Source organism: Aplidium turbinatum, chromosome 9, assembly GCF_918807975.1.
Source record: "Aplidium turbinatum chromosome 9, kaAplTurb1.1, whole genome shotgun sequence".
Lineage (NCBI taxonomy): Eukaryota > Metazoa > Chordata > Ascidiacea > Aplousobranchia > Polyclinidae > Aplidium > Aplidium turbinatum.
In genome coordinates this window covers 26,126,474-26,151,568 of record NC_137480.1, presented here as the reverse complement: position 1 = coordinate 26,151,568, position 25,095 = coordinate 26,126,474, and the positions used below count along the sequence as shown (strand labels likewise).

At 38.0% G+C, this 25,095-nt stretch overlaps 1 protein-coding gene across 1 annotated transcript in view; it reads left to right on the top strand.

Annotated features, from left to right (window-relative positions):
- The first annotated feature begins 447 nt into the window (after positions 1-447).
- The window catches only part of LOC145776885 (titin-like), a 98,394-nt gene continuing 73,746 nt past the window's right edge, over positions 448-25,095 (top strand). Inside the window, exons 1-27 of the mRNA XM_082588102.1 lie at positions 448-523; positions 1,064-1,214; positions 1,738-1,898; positions 2,622-2,744; positions 5,608-5,739; positions 7,369-7,466; positions 7,822-7,996; positions 9,361-9,491; positions 11,808-11,946; positions 14,596-14,784; positions 15,060-15,137; positions 15,760-15,951; positions 16,245-16,523; positions 16,766-16,843; positions 17,522-17,731; positions 18,343-18,420; positions 19,226-19,429; positions 19,622-19,699; positions 20,189-20,377; positions 20,731-20,808; positions 21,077-21,274; positions 21,390-21,467; positions 22,665-22,859; positions 23,195-23,272; positions 23,600-23,794; positions 24,223-24,300; positions 24,479-24,667. Of these exons, the coding sequence (XP_082444228.1) occupies positions 448-523; positions 1,064-1,214; positions 1,738-1,898; positions 2,622-2,744; positions 5,608-5,739; positions 7,369-7,466; positions 7,822-7,996; positions 9,361-9,491; positions 11,808-11,946; positions 14,596-14,784; positions 15,060-15,137; positions 15,760-15,951; positions 16,245-16,523; positions 16,766-16,843; positions 17,522-17,731; positions 18,343-18,420; positions 19,226-19,429; positions 19,622-19,699; positions 20,189-20,377; positions 20,731-20,808; positions 21,077-21,274; positions 21,390-21,467; positions 22,665-22,859; positions 23,195-23,272; positions 23,600-23,794; positions 24,223-24,300; positions 24,479-24,667 (3,850 nt within the window). The remainder of the gene's footprint in view (positions 524-1,063; positions 1,215-1,737; positions 1,899-2,621; positions 2,745-5,607; positions 5,740-7,368; positions 7,467-7,821; positions 7,997-9,360; positions 9,492-11,807; positions 11,947-14,595; positions 14,785-15,059; positions 15,138-15,759; positions 15,952-16,244; positions 16,524-16,765; positions 16,844-17,521; positions 17,732-18,342; positions 18,421-19,225; positions 19,430-19,621; positions 19,700-20,188; positions 20,378-20,730; positions 20,809-21,076; positions 21,275-21,389; positions 21,468-22,664; positions 22,860-23,194; positions 23,273-23,599; positions 23,795-24,222; positions 24,301-24,478; positions 24,668-25,095) is intronic.

The following is a 25,095-nucleotide window of genomic DNA, read 5'->3' as shown; positions in this document are numbered from 1 at the left end:
TGTTGTCTGGGAAATTATCAAATCCTCTTTTTTGTTTTTACACGCGAAGCAAGACTGTAATCAAGAAAAAGTTAATGGAGGTTTTGACGTCGATAATACGTTTGTTTATTTCACATTTGCAGCAGCAGGTTTAGGCGACTCTGACTAGGAAAGGGTGTCAAAGAAGACAACTTTACTGCTGTAAAAGACGTGAAGGTCGCATTGGAAGTGTTCATTGTGGATTTACTTCCATTTGAGTTTGAAAGGCAGGTGTAAAAGTTGCACTTTTTCAGCCATTATTTGTGAAACGTAAGGGACGTGTTTTGTAAGAACGATCAACTAAAGACAAAATCCCACTCTTAATGATATAAAGTCACTAACTCTGTCAAAGAAACTATCTTGTTTGTATCATTTCCATAAAACCAGAAAAAGAAGCAACGAAACCAATATCTTTCTGTGAGCAAAGTCATGAAATGCATTGGACTTCTGCTTGTGATTATTGTGCTCGGGAACTGCCAGAACATTCCCAAGAGATATTTTAAAGGTAAGCGATTGTTGTGATATATTTCTACTCTCTTTAATTGATTGCCCACGGTATCAGGGCCATTAAAGTGGTACCCTAGCCAGAAAATCAGTCCATTTATATTGAATCAACGTCTGCAGACACTGAATCGGTGTAAAAAAGGACTGATTTGCCTGCTGGAACACCTTTAAAACCCCTTAGTGTTTTTAAATGTGTGACACACCCCAGTTTGAAACGCGCTGATCTACTACACTACTGCCGGGTAGTTGAAAGTTTTTTGAATTATTTGGTTGGGAGGCAAAAATCCAACTTCAATAACACGTGCTCTCATGGAGTTTTGAACCAAGGTCTTTCCGAACGTCATGCAGAGGATCTCACCATTCGGTCACACAAGATGGTATGACGTGTTAAGTTCCTTTGCACCGATGACGACATATTTTCCGGTTACTCCAAGTTCTAAAAAGATTTGTTTATCAGAACTGCACGATTTTGTGCTACCACCGCTTCGAGTTGAAATCGAAGGCGCGCTGAAATGAAACATTTTCACACATTTTTTTTCAGACTGTTTTCCTGCAAACCTTGATATTTATTTTCTCGCCGAAGTTTCTTCAGTGGTTAGGTCGTCCAACGTCCGTCACATACGAAACTATGTCAGGGACATGACTGGCCGTCTGAGGGTGGCGCCTGCCCGGACCAGGGTATCCATCACCATGTGAGTTTGCTCTCGCAAATGTTTTTAGATCAGAAGTGGCATACGCTAAATTATATGAATTTGATACAGACAGAATGCAATTCAAATCTTAAGTCTGATAAGTGTATGAACATAGCAGGTTCGATAACTTGTGTAATTTGCAATACCTCAAGCAGAATAGACGACAATTTATTGGAATTACAAAACATAATTCAAGCAATACTGCTAAAGCTTTGGCCGCGGCAAATTATGCTTCATTCAGTATTTAAAAAACTGGAGCAAAGCTTGTGAGACAGCAGCTTCTTCATCATTCCTGAATTAATCTTTTGGAAATTGTAGATCTAATGTTCTTGCAGTAGTCAAAGGTTGTTTCGTTTTGAAACTTTCGCTGACAGCTGCTTCAATACATTGCTTTTACAACGAATTGCATCACAACTCTGTTATGATTTTACATTAATGTAACTTAGTAGATTATTACATAACAAGTTTTCAAGATGATTATATAAGTCACGGGCAACCCTTCATTGACTTGCTATGCTTCTAGATTCGGCAGTAAGGTCACCAACTTGGGAACTCTCAACGATCTTCGTCTGCCTCTTCGCGTTCGGAGCGCGACACGAGGCATTGTCCCACAATCAGGACGGAGATTGAATCCGATTGTTGCAATGAACTACATGGCAGACAATCTGTTTACTCAGGCGCATGGTGAGATAATTTTGATGGTTGCCAAGTAGTTGTTGACAAATTTAAATGTTGGTAGACGTGGTAGTACAGTAGTAGTACATACTAATCTACTAGCTCTAACCAATCAAACCAAAACTCTCTTGAACAACATCATCAAACGATAAACAAGCTTTTTTGGCCATGTCATGAAGAAGGGACAATTAGGACACATTGCTTTTTGTAGAATGATCAAAGAAAAACAAGCTCGTGGAAAACAACGCCTCACTTTTCTCAATAACCTCAAGGATCTTCATGTTACAACCAGAACAGTTTTTAACACAGTCAAACACCGGGACAATTTCTTTTGATATTCTATGCTTGCGTAGCAAACGAAACAAAAATTTGTAACAAATAATTATTTACCAAAAGAATTATTTTTCAACACGATATTTGGTCTTACTCGTTTTTCTCAAAATTGCAAAAAGTTTTGCCTTTTTTTCGAGGGCGTGAGCTATTCAGTTGTCGTACTGATAAATATTTTCATTAAAATTTAGTGAAACTCGTGTTTTAAAATTTTTAAATACAGCAATATCCGACAGAAATGCCTAAATGCTTTGACCCTACAAAATAGTTAAGGTCGAGATATTGCACCCCAGGAACCTGAAAAGTCCATGATCCTGATAAAGATTTCGTCTGTTTTTTTCTATGACGTCTGAATGCATTGTTTGTTGCGTAATAAACAACAGAGCTTTTCTCTCTCTTCAGGATTGCGATCTGACCGAAGACCTGTTTGTGTCGTCATACTGTCTACGCGATTCACCAGCAATCCCACCGCGGCTGGAACGAGACTCCAGGAACACTGCAAGGTCGTAGCGATCGGAGCCGGAGGTGAAGGATTCTTGAGTGCATTGTCTCTTTGAATATATTTATGCCATGGCCATCTACACAAGCCTTGCCAACATGCGAACTGAAAGCATGACTGGGGGCCGATGTAACTTCGATTTTGAACTAAACTACAAGCCCAGTGTGCTTTATACCTTTTTGAAATGATTATTTTGACAATCCAAATTGCCAAAGTATGGTCACTGAATTTCAAATCACCGCAAAACTCCTAGCTTCACGTTAAAAATACGTCAAATATTTGCTGTTGCCAGCGTTGCCAGATTCCCTTCAGAATTCCAGCACAAGTCTTAAAATCTAGTCCATTGTTTATATGGTAATAATGGCACAGAAATAGCTTAAAATCACTCAAAATATACACAAAGACTATTTATCAACTACTACTCAAATTATCAACTTATATTAGCGATTTTGATTGCTATCAAGAATAGCAGATCGACCTCTAGTCAAACTTGAAGTTTGCACGGTCACATGACTTGTGCATTGTATGTGCGTCGCCATGATCTATACCATCGGCTGTGTTTTATAGAACACCTAAAACTTCTGAAAATTGGATAAAAGATTGTCAATAATGTTTTCAATTGTCTTCAGTGGGCAGCTCTGTGCTTACGTATTGGAGTCACAATAACTTGTCTCTTAATTTTGCGTAGGGCAACACAGCAAGTGTACCACACTGATACTATCACTTTGAATTTATATCTCACGAATCACAGAACGACGGCTCTTTCAAAGTGACATCATTGTCCACTGTTCGTTCCGGACGCGATGAAAGGAAACAATGAAAATTGAATAATATGAATAATTTTGTTGCCGAAACAAAAAAATAAAATAAAACAAAAATGTCAGAAGAAGCAAAACTTCTTGTAACAATAAGAAAAAGTTGACAACAAAGTTTTGTAAAAAATTAAGAAAATTTCAGAAAAGTACATTCTGTATTTTTCGTACAAACCTCTCTTTGTGTGATTTGTGTGATTTATGATTTGAGAGATTTTTGATGAAAAAAAACAAAGTTTTACGTTTTTGTTAAAATCTCATTTCAATCTTCGCGGTTTTATGAGAGAAATGAACCCAACGAAACAGCCTGAGAAAGGAAATGCGCCCTGCAATCGTAGCAAGTAACAACACACAATTATCATGGAGCGGTCCATCAAGTCCTTATTTACTGTACATTTGTGAAATTGCGTTATGCATAGTTTGCTTAGATGTTTTTTTAAACGTTTGTAGAGATATTTGTTTGCAAAACTTCGCTGGTAGATCTCTGAGAAAGAAGAAAACTGATGTAACTTTTAAACTAACAATAAAGCACAATTGTGAAATTTCAAAACTGAAAATTGTTTAAATGTCTTCAATATCTTGCAACGCTTTTTGTCGCGTGTTCAACAAGGCTTGTTTGAATCGTTTATCGCGTGGTCCGCTACTGCTGGCAGTTGTTCGTGTGTAGGCGCGGCTACTTATAGCATTACATGGAACAGTTAGACTTTGACATTAGGAATGTTGTTTGCAATTAGTTAAAACCTCTTTTGCTCATGACAAGAATAGCAAAGTAAAAACAGAGTAACTGTTTATCTTGCTCATAAGCGTGCGTGGGCGTTTCGTGAAGGGGAAACATTTCATCAATTGAAGACTTTGTTTCGAACAATCAACTTGCAGTGCCGCGGTTCAAGCGCGATTCCAATTTCATCGTCAATTTCAGTCTATATTGTTTCATGATAAAGGTTGTCTAAAACCATCCAGCAAATCATTTGTTTTTTACATTAGTTTGACGTAATATAGACTTTGAAACAATGGGAAAAAGAACTGATTTGCTGTCAGAAAATGTGTTTCCGATTATAACACTCGTCGCTGATTCTACACAGTCCAAGTACAAACTGCTTCATCATATGTGGGATATCAACAAAGCGGGTCACTGGCCAAGACAATTCTTAGCTTTTGTGGTTTTATACCTGAGATTAGTCGGGAATTTCCACTCTTGGATCTATTGTTCTAGATTTAATTGCTTTCACATTTTTCCGGGATTAGCAAGAAAAGTAGTAAGCTCAAATTAAAAGTTCGTACTTATAATTTTCTGCAAAATTTATTTTCTTGTTCTTGACGCAATAAAACTACTTTTTTTTCCATGACATTTAACGAAAAAACAAATAAAATGCTATTGAAATCAAATCTGCAGGATTTATAATGAGATTAGAATTTTCTACATTTTTTTTTGACAGTTTCTTTAACAATTATCAGTTTGTTGAACAACATTTTCTTGCCAAAGTTAGTAAAGTTTTTGATTTGACAAAGAAAGAGCGTTGACTAGTTTATTGCTTGTTTTCAAAACCCAACAAGAATAGTCCATCAGAATGCAAGTTAAGGGTTGTTATAGCGACATTGCATTACGGGATTTGAAACTCTATGTTTTTGGGTACCGTACACTTAAAAGACCAATTTCCAACTCCACTATGCGTGCCTCACTGCATGCTTGCTTTCAAGTAGAAACCTCACTTTAATGCCAACTTCAACGCTCCTACATAGCCTAAACATGCGTTGGAAATCATATCATAAACGGCAAAGACTGATTTTCGTAGAAAATCTTTTTCATAAATTACAACTACGTATTCAAACCTAACCACGCGCCCATTTAGTGTTTCAGGTCTATTGGTCCACTTGTGGCATAATGGCTATGAAGCCAAAAACTGTAGATGGCGATTGTGATTGCGGAATCTTTATCCTCGGACTGAGAAAGCTTCTTCGGAGGCTTGACCATGGCAGTTTCGCATACTTGTAGAGGCTTTGAACCATTGACGCAGGGCCGGTCACCTAATGATAACAGCATAACCTTAGTTATTCTAACCCACTTTAACATCTCCAGACGCTGCTGTTACCAGCAACCAAGTACACCGGATCGCTTCTCCTCCTCAACGCAGACAGACCATTTTAAGTCGAAGACATCAGGACCTTGCCAGGAGAGTTGACACCACTCTTAGGCTCGTATGCAAGACATGTATGTACGACTCATACCTCATCATGTGTCTAGTTATAGCATTCTTTATATTCAGCGTATAGTTTAGCTCTACTTTTTGTTTTGAATTGATGAGTAGATCCACTGTTTGAAGAAGCTCCATGCTCTAATGTGGTGAGGATTTTCTCACTGCCGTTGACTTGATGCAATGTGCACGCTCCTCATTCGCCCAAGCTTACCACCCATGACTATTGGATGTTTGATCTGAAATATGCAAATATAACGTTTATTGATCATTGGAAAAAAATAGGTTGTTTTATATTTGTCAAGTTCATGATTGTTTTACGCTGACGTCATAATCCGCCTGGCTACTTACAGGCATTTGTACTTTTTATGGTTCAAACGTTATCATTTGAAGTGTTACCTTGTACTTTATAATTTTTTACATATTCTTTTTTTAATGCTAATTTATTTGTGCTTTCATAGAGTACTGATGAAGCCGCCTTTACGGCGGCGAAAGCTCTGCCAATAAATTTTTGTAGTTACCAAACTTGGTTGATTTTTTATTGATTATTATACGTTTGGTTGAATCCTCTCACATGGATCCTACAATTATTGATGATTAGCAACTCCCATAACACCGAGAAGCCAGAACTGAGGTTAAGAGTCTGCAGAAACCTTTTATTACTATTTGTACTTCATGCTGTAATGCACCTTTAATATTATCTGTGTGTTGTGCATTATACAATAGTACTAGTAGGATATACGTTTATTAGAATCAAAATCGACAATTTCGCTTATCTTGAAAATCTCAACCTCATAGTTGTCGTTAATATGAGCGAAAACAGCGCAGTGAGCCATGTGTAGCTCTATCAACGTTGGCTGGCATTGTCGCATGAATGTGACGTCACAGAACAACAATCTTTCAACAACAGATCACAGCTGATTTGAAAGAAGCGCTCTATTTTGCTGAGGTGCAAATGAGAGTAGGGTGGTTTGCTGCATTGTGCGGTAGTTTGTGAAAACTAGTTTTTTTTACCAATACCTTTAACGTCGAATCGTCAACTCCATTAATTCTTGTTCAGCGCAAGTGCTTTTGCAATTTCCGTGACTATAACTTTGGAATAAATATAAAACCACAAGAATGTTGTAATTAAAGATTGCCCAGAGAGAAAAATCCGTCTCTTTCACATTGATTCAACGTCTGCAAACGTTGAATCAAAGTAAAAGAGACGGATTTTACTGTCTGGATGATGAGCAGCATGAACTTTTGAATGGCGCAAATCAGAGATGCGCGGTTTTCGTTTTGTCACGTTTGTGAGATTTATTGCGCCTGGAAAGAATCAACAAGATGGCTTCTTCAAAACTGAATCCAAAAAAAACATTCCTCAATGAATTGATGGATTAGGACAAATGCGCTTCAATAGAAATTTTATAGCTGCCTTGTACCGATCTAACCTTCCTCGGAGCGAGGTGTAAAGTATTGGGTCATCTAAGACTGAGAAATAAATTGCTCGTCCAAACATATAGTTTACTATAAAATCTAACACGTTGTCGCACTTTTTAAGAATGAGTGTTTTTTATAACAATTTATTGTCCCGCGTTGTTTCCGTGCACAATTGTCATTGTTATTAACAATCGCTATTATTTGTTTGTCATTGTTCATTGCAGCCATCGTTGCTCCCCCATTGACTGCGTTCGGCATCGGTCCGACATCATTCAGTGTGCGGTGGGAAAGTCAGCTTTCCATACAGCGCTACATGGCGTCGGTGAGTTCATTCCCGAATCTTGTGCTGGGGCAACGTTGAATACTTGACAAGAACCCTCACAATATCAAGCGTTTAGTCACATGACTACAATCAATTGATTCGCAAAGACGTTACAGCGTCTACCTGTACAGTTGAAGCCATTTCAGTAACCATGTTGAGTTTTGACCTATGGTTAGCCCCATACAACGAAATCTAAAGAGATTCTGTGACCTTTTTGATGATAATTCGTGAATAGTAGAAGTGTACAAAACTTTCTGTTAATAAAAATAAAATGCGATTGCTCCATTTGGCACGTGAGTGAAAGCTACCTAAACAACAAGAAAAGTGTTGCAACAAATCCGCCACTTCTTTCTAGCTGCGTGCGCTTGGTGGGAGAGGTCAAGTCATCCAAGAGCGTCTCAACATCCCACCAGATCAACTCCAGATTACCTTCAGACGTCTTGAAGAGGCAACCACTTACATTGTGAACATCTGGGCGAGGGGCATCGATGGGACTGAAAGTTCAACTTCAAGAGTGATCGTTACCACAAGTAAGTCTTCTTGGGTTCTTACTGAAAGTGTTTTCAAGTCCAAGTCATATCCTAGTTCTTTTAATGTTCATAAAATTTGCTTCAACTGTAAATAGGTGCATTATAAGATTGATTTGTACAACACACTTTAGTTTTCAATGCCGACTTTTACACAAAAATTTAATCTTTTGACATTGAAGTCGCTACAGCGATGACATCTTCATCCATCACTCATGTAAAGCTGCTTGGAGAAAAAGGTTAAAAAAAACGTATGAAACCAACAAATTTAGCAAATCTGTTAAAAAAGGTTAATCATGCTTACCTATAAATTATCAAAGAATGTGAGATAAAAATACTATTCTTTTCAAACAACATTTTTCAGTTTACTCAATCCAGTAGCCTGTTGAAGCTTATTTTATTTTATTTTTTTTAGATGAAGATTGACCTGAATGCTATAAACCTAAGTAGGCTTGTTCTGTTGTGTGTTTGGAAACAGTTGAATTGAGTCTGTAGTTATAGCTTTGTTGGAATTGTAAATAACTCAATTTTCTATGTACTGGCAAAGCCACCCATTGCCTGACCTAACCCAATACCTGCTTGGCTGTCTAACTCATCATCGTGTGAGCCTCTGGGGTCGAGGGTCTATTATCCTTTTACCACCCCAGATTCACGATGTTCCCGGACTACACTGGAAGGCTACTAGAGAGCAGCCAGTCTTTTGTTTCATCATCCATGACGCGCAGATCTGCCACTCCATTAGAAGGCTTGAAGATGATGCAATCGTCAACTGGAAAAGCTTGTATCGAATTAAAATAAACGCGACATATTGCTTGAAACATTTGGCATAAACTCACAAGTTACCTGAAGGGTGAACACTGCGTCATCTGTTGATTGTCCCTTGGTTGACTTCACATCAATACTTCATTCAAATACAAAATACCGGTACTTCAAAATATTTCAATAAAATCGTGCTTCTTCACACCATTTCATGGGCATTTAATCATCGGTGGCATAGTTACAGTGTTTTACATTTATGTTTGTTGTAAAGTCTGGCGCGTGGCACCCACTCAAACCGCCTAGCTCAGCGGTAGCACGGTAATCTTGGAATGTGTTGATCTCCAAACTGTATTTACAAAATTGATCGTCACATTTTTCTCCCATTCATCATTCTCATATTTCCTGCTTAAAACTTTACGATTTGCAAAGTAGGCTACAACTTATTTAACTTTGCATAACCGGAATAAAAGGTTAGTGGTAAAGACTCGGCTCCCTCTATTCAACACGAATCATAGGAATTGACACAAACCAGGAAAATGTTTGAAAATTTCAAATTTCAAGCAAACGAAGCGTTTTCAGATGTTCATCTTTTTCTATTATTTCAACAGGTTTGCCGGTACCTGTGATTGAGGTGGACCAATCAACGATCACCACGTCATCAGTACACATTACCTGGGGAAAGACAACCGACTTAGTTTCCAATTATTACATCACAATAACGGAAGTTGGAAATTCTGTGGTAATTTACGTCATGTAGCAGTCGTCATGAACCGAATAATGCTTCCTCGTTGCTAAAACTTTGTATTAGAAGTTAGTAGTGATGGCTATCCCTCGTCTTCGAGGATGATGACCTTCGCAATAAAATAAAAGCTAACGGTGAGTTCTTAAATGACTAATGAGTCCAATCCTGGCTTTAAACGTTCGGTTACATTTGATACATTCAAGATCCTTTGGGAGAGTTGGTTGTGTGAGCTAAATCACTTTCAATAGTAAGTGTAGCAACTTGTATTTCAAAAGTTAAAACAAAGCTATGGCAATTTAAAGCATTCCATTTTTTCCTCGCTGGTAACGGTTCAATGAGCGTTAAGGGGACGTGGTACGTACGTGATTGATAATGTGGATACTTTTCGAACGAACTGGGATGGAAAACAGAAACTTTTTAATTAGTTTATTGCCAAAAACATTAAAGTTTTGAACTTTCTATTTTAGTTTGTGAGTTGACAAAGATTTCTTTTTACCATTAGTGAATGCTTCGTTTTCATTGTGATGATATAGCTTTCGTATAGTTAAAGTCTTTCACAATTATTATGAGTTGACAATATTATTATATCCGCTTTTTTAGTGCATTCTTATTGTTTTTGCTTACAGCAAAATTGTTTTTCATTAAAATGGTCAGGCTCGTTTTATTACATGTTCGTTTAATTCAACAAGCACCTGGTGCATCTCTTTCTTCTTTAACATTGTTCACTTACATTTACAGTATTGCTTACTGCAATCTTGGAAAATTTGGTTTTTACCAAATATCTTGCGCAATAGCAAATGTGGTAATTCCCTGCGGTTTTGAGTCGTTCGTATCTCTCCGGTCGGTGGATTCTTTCTCGATTATGTACAACTTGTTTTTTTCTCGGATTACTCCCACACAGCGGCAAAACATACAACTTGGTCCAACTAACCACCTACAGCACAGCAGCCACAGCAGCTTCATGGTTTTAACGCAAAGAGCTTGAATCCATTCACTGTTGCCGATTCTGCAACTTAACTTCGCGTAATCGGTTTATGTTATTGCGTCATAATCCACCACGCTTAGTCGACGTACTTGTCAGGTCGAGCTTGGCGCCTTGCAACAAAGCAACCAATATGACGTAATTATTTTGTTACCGATATTTTTGGTTTATTTGCATACACCCCCTCCAAACGTTCAGTTCTGCTATTGTTGCAAATGAGGAAATCATTGATCGTGTGGGAGTTTCTCGCAAGCGTAGTGGAAGTTACAAAGTGCTGCAATATCATGTAACTATTCCGTAGCGTTGCTGCACTAAGGCTTCCCATAGTATATTAACAATCCACCCAAATAACTGGGCACAACCGCACTACATCCTTTGATTTAAGTAAATTCCTGATAATATATTTTTGAAGTGTTTTGTTAACCAAGCAAAGCATTATTTCCTGTTAGACAGGTGCTAATCAAAATCTTCTTCCCTATAATTTAAAGTTCTAAAGTTCTATTCTTACTTCCGTAATTCTTGCCTACAAAAATAAATAAATTACCATGACATCTCAATTGGGTCATCTGATATTAAATCCTATCAAAGTAGTCATGGCCAAGTTCAAAAGAGCTTTTCATTAATGACATAAGTGGAAAAAACTCCACAAGACTATATTACATTTTGATTACTTTGAATAATGAACGAAAAGATTTTGCGGGCAACTTGTGGTCTCCTGGTACTTATTTCCGGTCTGAATTTTGAAACACAAGCAGTGAAATTCAGGTTTTAAACCTACGATTGAGCTTTATGAAGTCGTTTTGTAAAATGCCACCAATCCTGAACACATGTGAAGACAGAAATTGCAATTCACGTTTCTGAAAAGGCAACAAATGTACAAAAATATAACCTTACAACCTTTTTACCACAGTACTTGAAATAACTGCCTGCTGTAACTTGTTACACACGTATTGGAGAGTGGAGTTACAATAGATCATTCATGTTAATAATGTGCATCAAGTGAAAACAGAACATTTTTTTCATCCAATTCTGGATTTAATAAGAATTAGCCTGATAGAAAGAAATACATCACTTTTGTCAACAACTTCGGCTTGTCAATCTTCAAACTTTTTCCCACTTTTGTTGGACCTGTAAAGTTTTCCTTCATCAGTCCAATTGGTAGCCTACATGCTTTGATTTACTAAAGTAAAATCTTTTAAATGCAAACTTGTTTGTTTGTATATGAAATATATTATCTTGTAGGAAAGGTACCCAACCTGGTGGGCCTATTCCCTCAATTCCTCTCCTGGTCTAACCACTGCATCAGTAAACAGCTTTGGTATTATTTATAGAATACAAGAGGACACCCAGTTGCGGGAACTAATCACTTGATAACGGAACTAAACGCCGGAACCAGATACAGGGTGACAGTTTCAACTTTATCGGACGGAATTAGAAGCCAGGAAAGCGACCCAGCATTTATCGTTACCGGTACTGAATGTTTTTGTTGTTATGCTGTTTTGTTCATTTTCAAACGTTGTTGTCTGATTGTGTTTTGAATGACGTCATCATTCCTGAGATTGCACTTGGCATGGGAAATTTACTAAAATTAATTTTATGCAATTGGTGCAGCTTCTCCGGCGACTAAATATTCTGTTTATTTTCAAAGTCCTGTGCAGAAAACAATTTTTAATTCAACCTAAGATTGTGATGTTCAAATGTGTTCCAACGTTTTCTAAACGTCAGTGTGAAACTTACTAACGAAAGCATTTTACAAACAGTACCAGATCCGCCCGTTCTCCAGGCAGCAAGAGTTCAACACATCGCAATCTACTACACCTGGAAACCTGTCAAAGGTAACCACTGAAAGATGTCATCACGTTTACTGACTGACGTAATGTATTCTTAGAATCGAACTAAACGACGTCAAAAGTCTTTGCAGCGCGATATTATTTCACGTCATGCGTGACTTACGTGACGCAACGCGAGTTATTTTTGCTTCTGATTTGAGGAGTGTAGCATGAATTGCTTCTAATACACCAACCTGAATCAATAGTGCTTTTTTACTCATAACAATAGTCGTTTCTACAATTTCAAACGCATTGTTGCTTCTCTTTATCGCCGTCGCTCTGCAGTGGGTGTAGCCTACCACAGGCTGAAAGTGATGATGACAATGAATGATCGCTGAAACCAGTTTGTTTGGGAGATTAGAAAATATTATCAAATAGTTTTGAGCTTCTGCATTCTACACTACAGCATCGTTTTTTTTTTGTGTTTGTCGTATCCAGGCTTACACCCGGTGGTTGAAGATTTACATTAAGTGGACGGGAAGGCAAGGAAGCGAATCTTCGTGTCCACCTTTAGGCATGCCTTTAAGTGTCCTGCCAAAGACACAGCAGCATGCTCTTGAGCGGTGTTGAACCGGCGCCCTTTCGATTGCTGTTCCAAGGCTCTCACCACTCACTGGATTGCATAAAGACAAGGATAGTAATCCTTGCATCTTTATTCAAGCTTGTTGTAAAGAAATAATGGTGTGTCCTCAATGGATTTCGAACTAATGTCCCATCCGAGCTTTGATCAAACGCTCTGCTCATTGGCCGCCGCGCAACCAACCGCACTAACGGGATGTTGTTGACAGCGAAGCGGTGGAGCTTTTCGAAGGCATTTAGTCCATACGTGTGATCAGTAGAGTGGTGCCCTTGAAAAATATTTTGACCGTTTCAACTCTCTATCTATGCTCTACTGCTACACGAAGTAACTTTGGTGCACTTAATGTTCGTAACGGGCAAGAGCAAAACAAATGCACCAACATTTTTTGAGGGCTACAATGTGGATTCAGGCCTTGGTTCAATTTCTTGTTCCAAAACATTACAAATTTCAATTGTTGCACACTGCAACAAAACAATACTTTGCAATTTTTAAAATACTCAAACAATAATGCTAAATACAGTATTTGTGGTATTGCATAGCAATAGTCTAGGCTTATTTTCTACCACTACTCAAACCTCACGATTCTTACAACTGATTTATAAATAGAAATGTTAACTTTGTTTTTCATTTCCACTCTACTAAAATCTTGCTAGCTTTAAGACTTTCCAAAAAAATTCCACGCTATGTTTATTTTGTAGCAACGTGATGTATAACATTATTCAAATGGATTGTGATTATATAGTTGTTGATTGTCAACAAACAAAGCGTGTGAAGATGAAAAGTGACTTGACTAATAAAGGGAGATTTTAACTGGAACAAAGTTTTTGTGGCATTCTTCATTGTATAACTGTTTATGAATTTCAAGATTTTATACAGGAGAAAGTAGCAAGCCTGTACGTTGTACAAACTTAACCATGATCCTCTTAACTTGCAAAGGGATGCAACATTAGAACCATTCAACATTTGTTTACCTGATACACGACATTGAACCGCTAGATTTGTTTCGTTGGTATTTTCCAGCTTAAAATAATTAAAATAATTGATCTTGTTTCTCATAGAGTGGTCGCGGCCGCTGGTGATTTCCAGAAACTGGCTTCTCGATTCTCAATTGTGTGCTTAATGCTGACGCGATCATGCTGCAGGTCTATTACGTCACATTGCATAGCTTCGCCCGCGGTTGGTGATAATTGATTTGTGGTCATGAGGATTATTATGGGGTGCTGGTAATTGTTTGCAACAAGTTTTGCTATTTCGGTGGGCGCAAATAAAATGATTTGAAAAGTTGATTAGAATCAATTTCACATCGAAAATCGGAGTTACATTGATTAAAGTTATTTATTTTCGCTCTGCAACAGCTGAGGTCTGTTAGCTGCAGTTCATTGTAATTTTCTATTGTTGTTCTGGGCCGCTTCATAATTTGCATTCAGAGATAGAACAATGACATTTCTATTTCAAACGTTTCTTCACTAATTTTACATAAAAGAAGCACACAATCAGAACAGCATACAATGCTCGCAGTTTTGCAGATATTGTGAACAATCTGAACACTCATCTTTTTCTTGTCAGTTGAGTTCACTGGTTTTAAAGAGTGGTTTTCATGCCTAGGTTTGGTGTTTGCAGTTGGATAGAATCTTGGTGACACAAAGCAAACCCCACCAAGCTTCAATCATTGAATTGAAGTTAAAGAAGGTAATGACAGACTTTCTGCAGGTGGATTAAGATACAATCTCGTCTTCCGAGATGTAGAATCAAACGAGCAACAAAGATTTACAAACTACAGTGAGACGACTCTGGCTATTCAAGATCTGACGCCATCGAAACGATACGAGTTAAGGGGCCGGACAATCGGGGCCGGAGGAGCAATCAGCGCTTTTAGTCGCCGCTTGGTGGTGGTCACGGGTCAGTTAAACACTTTATTCCTTTAATATTGTTTTTTGGCTTTACAGAAATTGGTGAAGTGTTTTAATGAAAGTACAGTTATGGCGTTTTTTTAAGTTTAGACAAAAATTACTCAGTCAGTTTTGTTTTAATGACGTATATTTGAGTTGATTGTGACGCACAAACACACACAGAAGGCACACATAGCTACAGCATCCTGGTAACCTATACCTGCACATTCTCTTGTGTTTGTGCTGATTCTGGCAAGCCACGTAGATTGAAATGTTGCATTCCAGCTCCCAGCAATCCAGACATCGTTAGAGCCGTGGAAACCACCAGCGACTCTATCACCTTTGCATGGGGAGCGCAACCAGGTATTTCTTGTTTTGTAATAAATTTGTGCTGTCCACATTTACATTATGGCCTTCTGATGACACAGAATGAGGTACATGTTGGTGCTACATCAGCGTTACCCAATATCATCCATAATATTTTTAATTTAGTTTAAATAAGAGACTTAGCTTTTTTTTTAATTTAAATAAATATGTAAAAAACATATGCTGTTGTAATGCTCAACCCTGTGGTATTGTTGTGTCTTGCCTGTCTTTGGTATATTTTTAATTGTAGAATAATGCAAATTTTGTTTCATTTCAAACTTTTTATAGTCTAGAATTTTCGGTCGAACAAAGAATAAGAAAATAAATAAAGAAAATAAATGATTGCATAAAAATAAAACTATAAGCCGCTGAAAAAGAGCTGAAAGCAATGCAAACCTAGTTCAAACGTTGTGAATTATGACAATCAAGTATGCCATATGATTGCATGGTATTGTTACGTGTTCACTTCACGTCAGCTTGTTATTAGCTTTTCTCAGTGGATATAGATTGATAAAACGTCATCCTCGTTCCATTATTAGTTGATAGTGTAGTCTATGCTTTCCAGCAGGACTTTAGTAATTAAATATTTCATCATCAAGCAGATTGTGTTTGTTTTCAGCTGCATTGGGATACAGCGTCTCTGTGACGTCAGGGAGGGATTTCAGGTACAAGATCAACACGAATGTGACTGCCACCCGGTTCACAGCGGACGGTCTCCAGGCAGGCACCTTCTACACAATCACAGTGCTTTCGATAGGACTGAACGGATTTGTCGATGCCAACGTCGTCTACCCGCTAGTAGCACAAGCAGGTACGACTGTGGGAAATATAATGATGCTGTTCATCGCATTGATTGACGATTAATCAGAAGACATGAGTTTAATTCCCTATATAGGATTTTTAAACTCGTTGCTTGTCATTATGTTTACCTTTATACAAGCTTGAAATTGACGAACAAGTTGTCTTATATCCGGATAAGAAAACAAAACAAAAATTTTGTATAGTGGGTTACATTTGTTATGTAGTTGCTTCGTTCAAATTACGAGATTAAAACAGCAAGATAATCCGCTTTTTGCAGTGTGAAATATTTTCTTTGTTATCCAGTACCAAACCCACCTGGTAATGTTGAGGTCACTGAGGTATCAGCTTCAACGATCCACATCAATTGGGACCCAGTTTATGGGGTGAGGAGATACATCGTCTTCTCGCGCGCTCTCGACGGCCTCGAGCCAACAGGGAATGTGAGCCAGACCTTCAATAGGTCCATCAGTTCCGCTACAGTCGAGAACTTGAAGCCTGGGACGCTGTACGACTTTTACGTTATAAGTGAAGGCATACAAGGCCAGGAGAGCAGACCAACCGAATCCATCCGCGATTCTACTTGTACGTAAAGGTTGCTATTTCTATATGGTTTGTGCGAAAGCTGCATTTGCTTCCAAGTTTTGCAAGAGAAAAGTAGTTATTTTGGTTCAATGAAGTTATTGACCAGTTTTAAGTTTGGATTCTCATGACTTGAGTCATCAGTGTTAAAATTGTGTCCTCACAATTGAAACTTTATGACGTTCAAATTGTCTTTTTATTATTACCAACAATGAGTGTTTCATTCTGCGTTTGTTCCTTTCTAGATGCGGCTGTCCCACGGCAGCCGAGAGCGACATTCGTCAACGGTTCCTTCATCGCATTGGACATCGAGCCTGCAGAAGGTGAGTGTGGCAACTTCGATCGCCAGCAACATATTGTGACCACACAACAAGCTATTGTTGTTCATTGTAACAAAGTTGTTGTCTAGTGGCTTAGGCGCGATGTTTCATAAACATATTATTTGTTTTTATCAATATTTGTCATTGTAATGAAGTCTTTCCGGCGTAGGTTAGAGCGGTGACTATTGCAAACTAAGGGCAAACTTTATTCGTATATTTTCTTCACATTTATCAGTCAGAGGCGGGTGACTTCAAATATCCACCAAAGAGACTGCTCTTGAAGGCATGGTGTTGGTTTAGTGTTTTGTTTTGGAATTGAATGACGGAATAATAAGCAACACTATTTATATAATCTTTTAAATAATATTATTAGGCTCCAACATTATCAATATTCAAGGTAATGTTAAACCGTTCATAATGTTTAATTTCAGTCATTTATTATTAACATTTCACGAATAATTGTTTTGTTTAGATGATTTAAGATATTTTCCTGAAGAGGGCAGAAAGTTTTGCCGAAAACGTTTGAAATTATGTATTTATTTCATTTCTGTATTAATTTTGAATTATGCAATTCAATGTTATTAAGTTGTTATCGATTGTCTGTCTATGGTTTTTAAAAAGTACCTCTCTACCAAAGCCAAATTATGATGTTAAATTACTGAAACTAATCTAATTGTACAGGGGCGGTCAGTTACGTATTGGAGGTGGACACTTTGTACTCCAGTGATAGAAGATTTTCAGGTTTTAACAGACGGAGAGTCCTCCACGAATTGGAAGGGGTCGTGGTAGATAGGTTGACCAGGGGGATTTGGTACAGAATAACTGTGACATCAACAAGCGTTTTTGAAAAAACCAACCCCCAAAAAAGCAAGCCTCTCATTGAGCAAACAGGTTAGAGAAGTAGTCATCATTTATGGAACTTTCCAAAATAAATACAGCTGTAAAAATTGCTGAAGATCAAGCAACAAAAATCAACAACCTACTTTAAAGCTTAATAGTTTTCAACTGGTGACCCCAATGGAAGCTTGTTAGAACACCGTCCGAAAAAGTGAAACTCATAGCTCAACACAGGCTTCGAGAATAAACGTTTTATTTTCACAACTGACATTCAAAACTACATTTCCATTTTGTTTACCTTTAGTATTCATGATATACAATACATGAGGTCAATAATTTAGGAAACTTTTTATTCGGATTGATCGTTCCATTTCAAAGCCTCATAACAACCTGTTCTTGCTATGCTCACACTATGCATACCACTTTGTTGTTACGTGTAAAAGAAATATTAGCAGCTTAGAAGTTTGTAAACAGTAATTAGAAAATGTTTGAATCGTCATCTGCTTTGATGTGACATGTTTGATAAACACAATTAATTCCATATTATGAAAGAAAACATTTTATGAAAAGATGTTCTGAATGAATTTAAATATGTTTATGTTTCTGTGTGTTCACATTGATTGAGAATGCCTTTGCTCAACCGGTTGTTAAACTTATTCTTACAGTTCCCTCCCCTCCTCATGATGTTCGTTTAGCGAGAGCCGATACCACCTCACTGAGGCTTCAGTGGTTGGAGGCTAGAGGTAAGTCCTATTCATAGACTCCTCATATTATTCCATTTTGCTATTGTTCGTTACCACATAAACAATGAACATAAAGTAATGTCGGCTGCGTAGCCGGGTGGTGAGAAAGTCTGCGCCAGAGCACGTGGCTGTGTCTTGGCAAAGACACTTAATGGCAAGCCAAAATAAGGAGAGCATTTGACTCGAAGACTATGTGTCACTTCGCTGCTTCCTGTCGTCTGTTGTATCGCATCTGTGATCGCAGTGTACTCTATGTTATCGCAATGGGCACAAATAAAAGCATGATTATTAATATTATTATTATTCATGTAATTTAATGTTTGTTTGGTTTGGTAGCTGTACAAACTCAGACAGACATCCACCATCCACCATACTATCCAAACAAAGTTCAAGTAGGCCTACATTTTAATCCGAATGTTTCTACAACTATTTTCGTCTATGAATCTGCTGATATGTCGTTAATCATAGACAGCACTTCGTTTTTTTCCTGTAAACTAATAATTAAAAATGCTGAGCATCAAAATTAAAGAAACCAAAATGCATGATGTTAGATTTCTATCAGTTTCGCTAAGTTGGTGCACAGTGTTGTTGGTTCAAATGCAAGCTTTTGTATCAGTGTTGAAACGAATGTACTATGCTCAAACATATACTATGTTCTTGTTTCTGACAAATAAACCATTGATTGATTGATTGATTAATTGATTGATTGATTGATTGATTGATTGATTGATTGATTGATTGATTGATTGATTGATTGATTGATTGAATCGGCGCTAAACTTTTAAATTCTTCATCCTCTTTTCAGGAGCTGTATCCTACATCCTGTACGTCCATAGCGACGACTTCGATGCAGAGTTCACTGAGGAATACACCCAAGCATTCAGGAGCAATGACACAGAGTATGAGGTGACAGACTTGCGCCCTGGAACGCGGTATCGGTGTCATGTTCAAACTGTCGGCCATGAGGAAAGGAAGAGCAGTCTCAGTCGGCCATTGTTGCGTCAGACAAGTGAGTATGCTGGAAGACATAGCTCTGTTGCATGTTTGTGATGCAATATAGTTCTGGGGACAACTATCACAAATTGGCTCCAGCACAGTGATAGCAACGTTTGATCCCTTATACTGTAGGTAGATCTTTATCAAAAGACTTGATATGTTGAACCCGCAGAAACATAAATTTGAAAGTATTTGTATATTTCAGTTCCTGGGACCCCTCAAAACGTCCGTTTAGTGAGGGTCACTGTATCTACAGTCACTTTACAATGGAACCCAACAAAAGGTCAGTTTTACTTCAATCACGCTTTTGTTTTCATTTTTCAATGTTTTATTTGTCATGTCACTACGTTGGTATATCTAGCGCTTCATTGTTATCTCATATTTGAAGTTAATTTTTGTGTTATCCAGACTAATATTTGTCAGTTCAATCAAGTTGGTTGAAAATTTGAAGAAAAAATTTTAGTGCCAATTTTTAACTTTCTATTTGAATAAGTTCAAATTGTTGCTTTAGCGAAATTGATCCTAAAATGTTAAATAATGTAATGAGATGAGATTGCGGAATTTCAGCACTTAGAACAAAATGGAGGAAAGAAGATTAGCAGTACATCACAAAACGTGTGATTAAATATCTTACTTCTACAGTAAACCAACATGCTCTTTATGAAAATTGATCCCATGCCCTTCTGTGCGTGTTGATTGAGACCCATCATTGCTCAAGCGCGTCATTGATGAAAACTCGGTAACTATTTGTTACTGTTTGTGTATATTTCAGGGGCGGCAAGCTACCATATCGTGGCGGGCTCCTTGAACAGGAAACTGATTTACGGGTATAACGCGACACAAGCCAGGGTGACCGCATCCAATCTGGCTCCTGGGACATGGTACAACTTCACTGTCTTTGCAAGGGATCCCAGGAGGCAACGCAATGATATGGGGAGCGCAGTTATCAACGTTCAGACAGGTTTGTTGTCATGGCAACCATGGAGAACACTGCTTAGCTGGAAATTCGGCCAAGACAAATTTATGTTTTTATTTACCAGTTTATTCTGTGTATGGGGTTGCAAGTCTTGGTAACCACTCTTCTTGTAATCTTTCCGAGCAGTTTGTGCTCTAACAATTACTTTGGAGCAGCAATGGCGTGTGAGGCGATTAAAAAAAAAAACTTAACGTAGGCTTCTTACTGTATATGAGCAATAGCGAATTGATAAAAAATAAATCGTCCGGGCTCAGTAACTTGCATGTCGATAAAGCTTTCACCACGGTACTGGATACTTCTCTGGTATCTTTTTGTTCAATCAAACTTGTTCTTTGCAGTGCCACTTGCTCCACCTAACGTCAAGGCGAGACGGCCCATGGTTGATAGTTTCAAGATCATCTGGGATGACATATGGGGTAAGATATCTTTCAAGAAGATGGTTGACACCACTAGTATATCTTGAGCGTCTATTCTTCTTCTTCGTGTGAGCCTCTACGGCAGAGGGTCTTTCCTTTTACCAGATTCATGATGTTCCCGGACTACACTGGAAGGCTACTAGAGAGCAGCCAGTCTTTTGTTTCATCATCCATGACGCGCAGACCTTCCACTCCGTGATTATTGATCAGAGGCATTTTAGTTTTGTTAACCTGAGACACGTCATTCAATCTTTTGATGACGTCACAGGAGCTGCCGCCTATCAAGTGCGCGCCTTCACGACGGACAATGACGTTACAACCAAGGAGCGAATCGTCCGCGTGAACGGAACGACGGAGGCTCTGGTGGATCAACTTGACTCTGGAACAAGATATCGCTTCTTTATCAGTTCCATTGGGTTCCAGGAACAGATCAGCCACGAAACGGACCGTATCTCTGACGTCACGCGTGAGTTGCGTCATCGTACAAATGTTTGTCACGTCATTCGGACCATCGTTTGAGATTAACATACTTTTGTTTGGTGACTATTGACGTCATAATAGCTTTCTCTTTTCTATTTTAGTTCCTGCCACACCAGAGCAAGCATCTCTAGTTCGAGTCTCGACCAAGAATCTCGCCGTATCTTGGAATCAGGTCAAAGGTAAAATTCAAATAAAAACTATTTTATAATTTCATGTGAGATGCTGAAAACTTTTTCTTAGCCAGTAATGATCAGCCTTGTATGAGGCACGGAATAATGCTGCTTTTACCCCTTCATTCTTTCCACTATCGACTTAGTGCAGGCCCTTAGGGGAATCTTTAGGCTAAACGTGTGACACGTTGTTTTTTTGCATATTTTTGCAGTTGATTAACCCAACTTTGATTTTAGTGGGTGCCGTAACTTTTTGGGTCACGTGATCACCCCCAAATCAGGGATTTCCCCATAAATCACGTTTCAGCTCTTTTTACGTCATTTTTGTGCAATGACATATTTGATTTTTGTATATTTTAACTTAAAAAGCACATACAAATAAGTGAGACAAAATAAAGTGAGACAAAACAATTAGATTCATCAACTACAAAAAAACGCAAAAAAAACAACATGTAACACGTTTAGCCTAAAGATGCTCATTTTTGCCCCTAAGGGCCTGCACTAACTACCTAACTGTAGTGTAAACAATTTGTCGAACATAAAGCATGGGATAACATTATATCAAATATAGTTTCTATTCATTAAAAACCTCTACAGCCTGTTTCACCATAAAAGGGGGATCATCAGAAGGTCTTTATTCAAATAGAATCTATTTGATAGTATTTTTTTGTTTAATAACATTATAGTGTAAATATAACTTTGATAAACATTACACCTCACATGTGCAAATTAGAAGTCTGCAAGCTTGAGTAAAACTATTGGAGTTCAAATGTTACCCCGAAAACCAATCAGACATCTTCAGTTTTATGCTTGATTAACAGAGCCTCAGCACAGCTGCAGTGATAAATTACAGTAAAATCTCAGCTCAGTGGCTTAGTGGTTAGTGCGTCCGCCTCTGAATCGGTAGGTATGGGTTCGATACCTTGTCAGGTCATACCAAAGACTTTTTATATAATGGCACTAAATCCAATTTCTGCTTGGCACTGAGCAATGGAATGGATTCGGGTAATAATGTACTCAGTTGCGCCTCTATACGGCTACATTGACACTGTTTTGTAAAGCGCTAAGGAGCAACGCATTCTGCGATGGATACAGCGCTATACAAAAACAAACATATTATTATGATTATATTATGTGGGCATTCCATGGAGAACATTAAAACACGTCCACCCAGTGCTGGTTTTGAAGACGTGATTACGTTTCTAGGTGCTGAGGCGTTTGCTGTGGAGGTTGAGCAAGCGGTGCCCTTTAACGCCACCAAGTGGGAACTGATGACGGACACAAACAGCATTGTTGTGCGACAATTAATCCCGGGAGGATGGTATAATCTCAGTATCTTCTCAATTGGGATCAAAGACAGGCGGAATGACAAAGGCAGCATCCCACTTAGAGAACAAACTGGTACGTTATGCATGATGTCATACCGCGCGATATTGTGACTCATAATATCTGGTGTTCTTGTCGGCTGTGAGGCCGAGTGGCGGTAACATCTGCGTCACTCGATGCCCTTGGAAATGTTATGGTTCATATTAGCAGTTGTTAATTTGACTTACGACGTTTGCTTTGAAATACTATTTTCAATCTAAACTGTTTTAACACTTTTTCAGTTTTTTTTCTTCGTTTATTCAATTCAATTTCAATTTATTTTGATTTTATTCTTGTCACTAGTGCACTTAAAATATTTCAAACTTTGTTTTTATTAAGTTTACTTCAATTTACCTTCTTTTGCTTTTCAGTGCCACTGGCTCCCATAACCATACAATTCACTGAGATCACCAGCACCAACATCAGCATGGAGTGGAATAGTGTCATCGGTTAGAACATGTGGTTGTTGTTTAATGTTTAATTTATCTTTAATGGAAAATAAGACAGAACTAGAGAGAAAAATAACCTAATTAGTTTAGAGCTTTATTTATGTGACATATACTTCTGACAATGACATTTGTAACTTACAAGAAAAAGATTGTAGCCACCTAACAACAGTTATCCACTTTTCATGGTAGACAATCAGTGAAGTCTTGCTACAAGTGTTTTACATTTTCGTGTATCAATAATAGTTAGCAAGTATTGATGGGTGTTATGACACCTTATGTTATAATTGTAAGAAACTGCATTTACACCTTCGACAACTTTTTCAACAGGCGCGGGAGCATATGCAGTGACAGCAAGAAATTTGGAAAAGCAAAGGACAATCGTTTCTGAAACAGAAACAATTGAAAGGAATGTAGTGATAGATGATCTCCTCCCTGGAACTCGCTACTCTTTTCAAGTGACCTCCATCGGAGAAGATAAGTCCAGGAGAAGCGTGAGGAGCTCCCCAGCTAGGGAAGAAACAAGTATGAAGTTGTGTCTTAAACAGATCGTAATTATAATTATAAGTCAAATATTGAACAGTAAACAAATGAGAAGAACCATATGCATTAATATAAACCTACCAGAAAATATGTGCCTCTAGTCTAGTACACAACTGCTTAAAGTTACTAGAGTAAGGTTGTCTCTTTCCATAAAAAGCCGAATTGGTAATTACTAACAATTTGAAACGCATTTAATGTAAAACTGACGATACAACAAGTATTGCCATTATGCAATCTTTACTGACACCAAGTTCATTAAAACACATCATATCAATAAAATGTGTCTGTGTCGTGTGAGAAATCATGTCAATGCTCTCCATAAAACTATGGAAACTATTTTTGACATTTTTGATCAAGTCCGGCTTTTGCCATGCAAGTATTAATAATAAGTTATCACCTTCTCTGTCTAGATCCGGACACTCCGAACCAGGCAATTATATCTGAAGTTAGAGCTTCTACATTAAGGTTGGATTGGAATTCTGTCAAAGGTCGGTGTTCTCTTAACTTTGCACAACTTTTTTGAGAGCAAATATTCGAGTAAGTTGCGGATAAGATAAACTAGTCGAAAAAATATTTACCAGGTTTCTTTATTCATAAAATAAAATTTGCATTCAAATTAAGAAAATTTTATCTTTAAAATATCTTGACATGTTTTCACTTACGTAGGTGCTCGTCAATACGTCGTCAGAATTATGGGGCCGGCACCAACTGAACCCATAGAAATTTCCGTTAGTGAGAACAACGCACTCATCCACAGTTTGAACTCCGGTACTTTGTATCACTTCAGCGTGTTTTCTGTCGGCATCCGCAACAGGAGGAACCCTAGAGGAAGCGAAATCAGCTCAGCTTATACCGGTAGGTGGAAGCATTGTAATATGAAATAACAATATCACGCTATAAATATCGTCTTCTATGCATCTCTTTCTGTTTGAAGACACATAGGTCATCAGCCTCGATATTTCGCCTTGCACTTAATAAACGACCAGTTTATAAAGCCAGCTACAGGTTCACTGAATGGCATGATTCGTTTCTCCAAGAGTCTGAGTCGTCGATACAGAGAAAGTCACAAAATATGAGACTAAACCTCTTTGAGGACACAAAAGTAATTTTTGTTGTGATCTCAACACTAAAACACATTTTAAAGTTTAAATCAAATCAAAAAGTAGTTGGATGTAGCGGCTTTGGCACTCAGCAGTGCGCAACTGAGCTGCTCGGATGAATACCCACAGGAGACAAATGTTTTTGAATGAAGAATTTTGGTCCTCCAGCAAAGCTTCATCTAT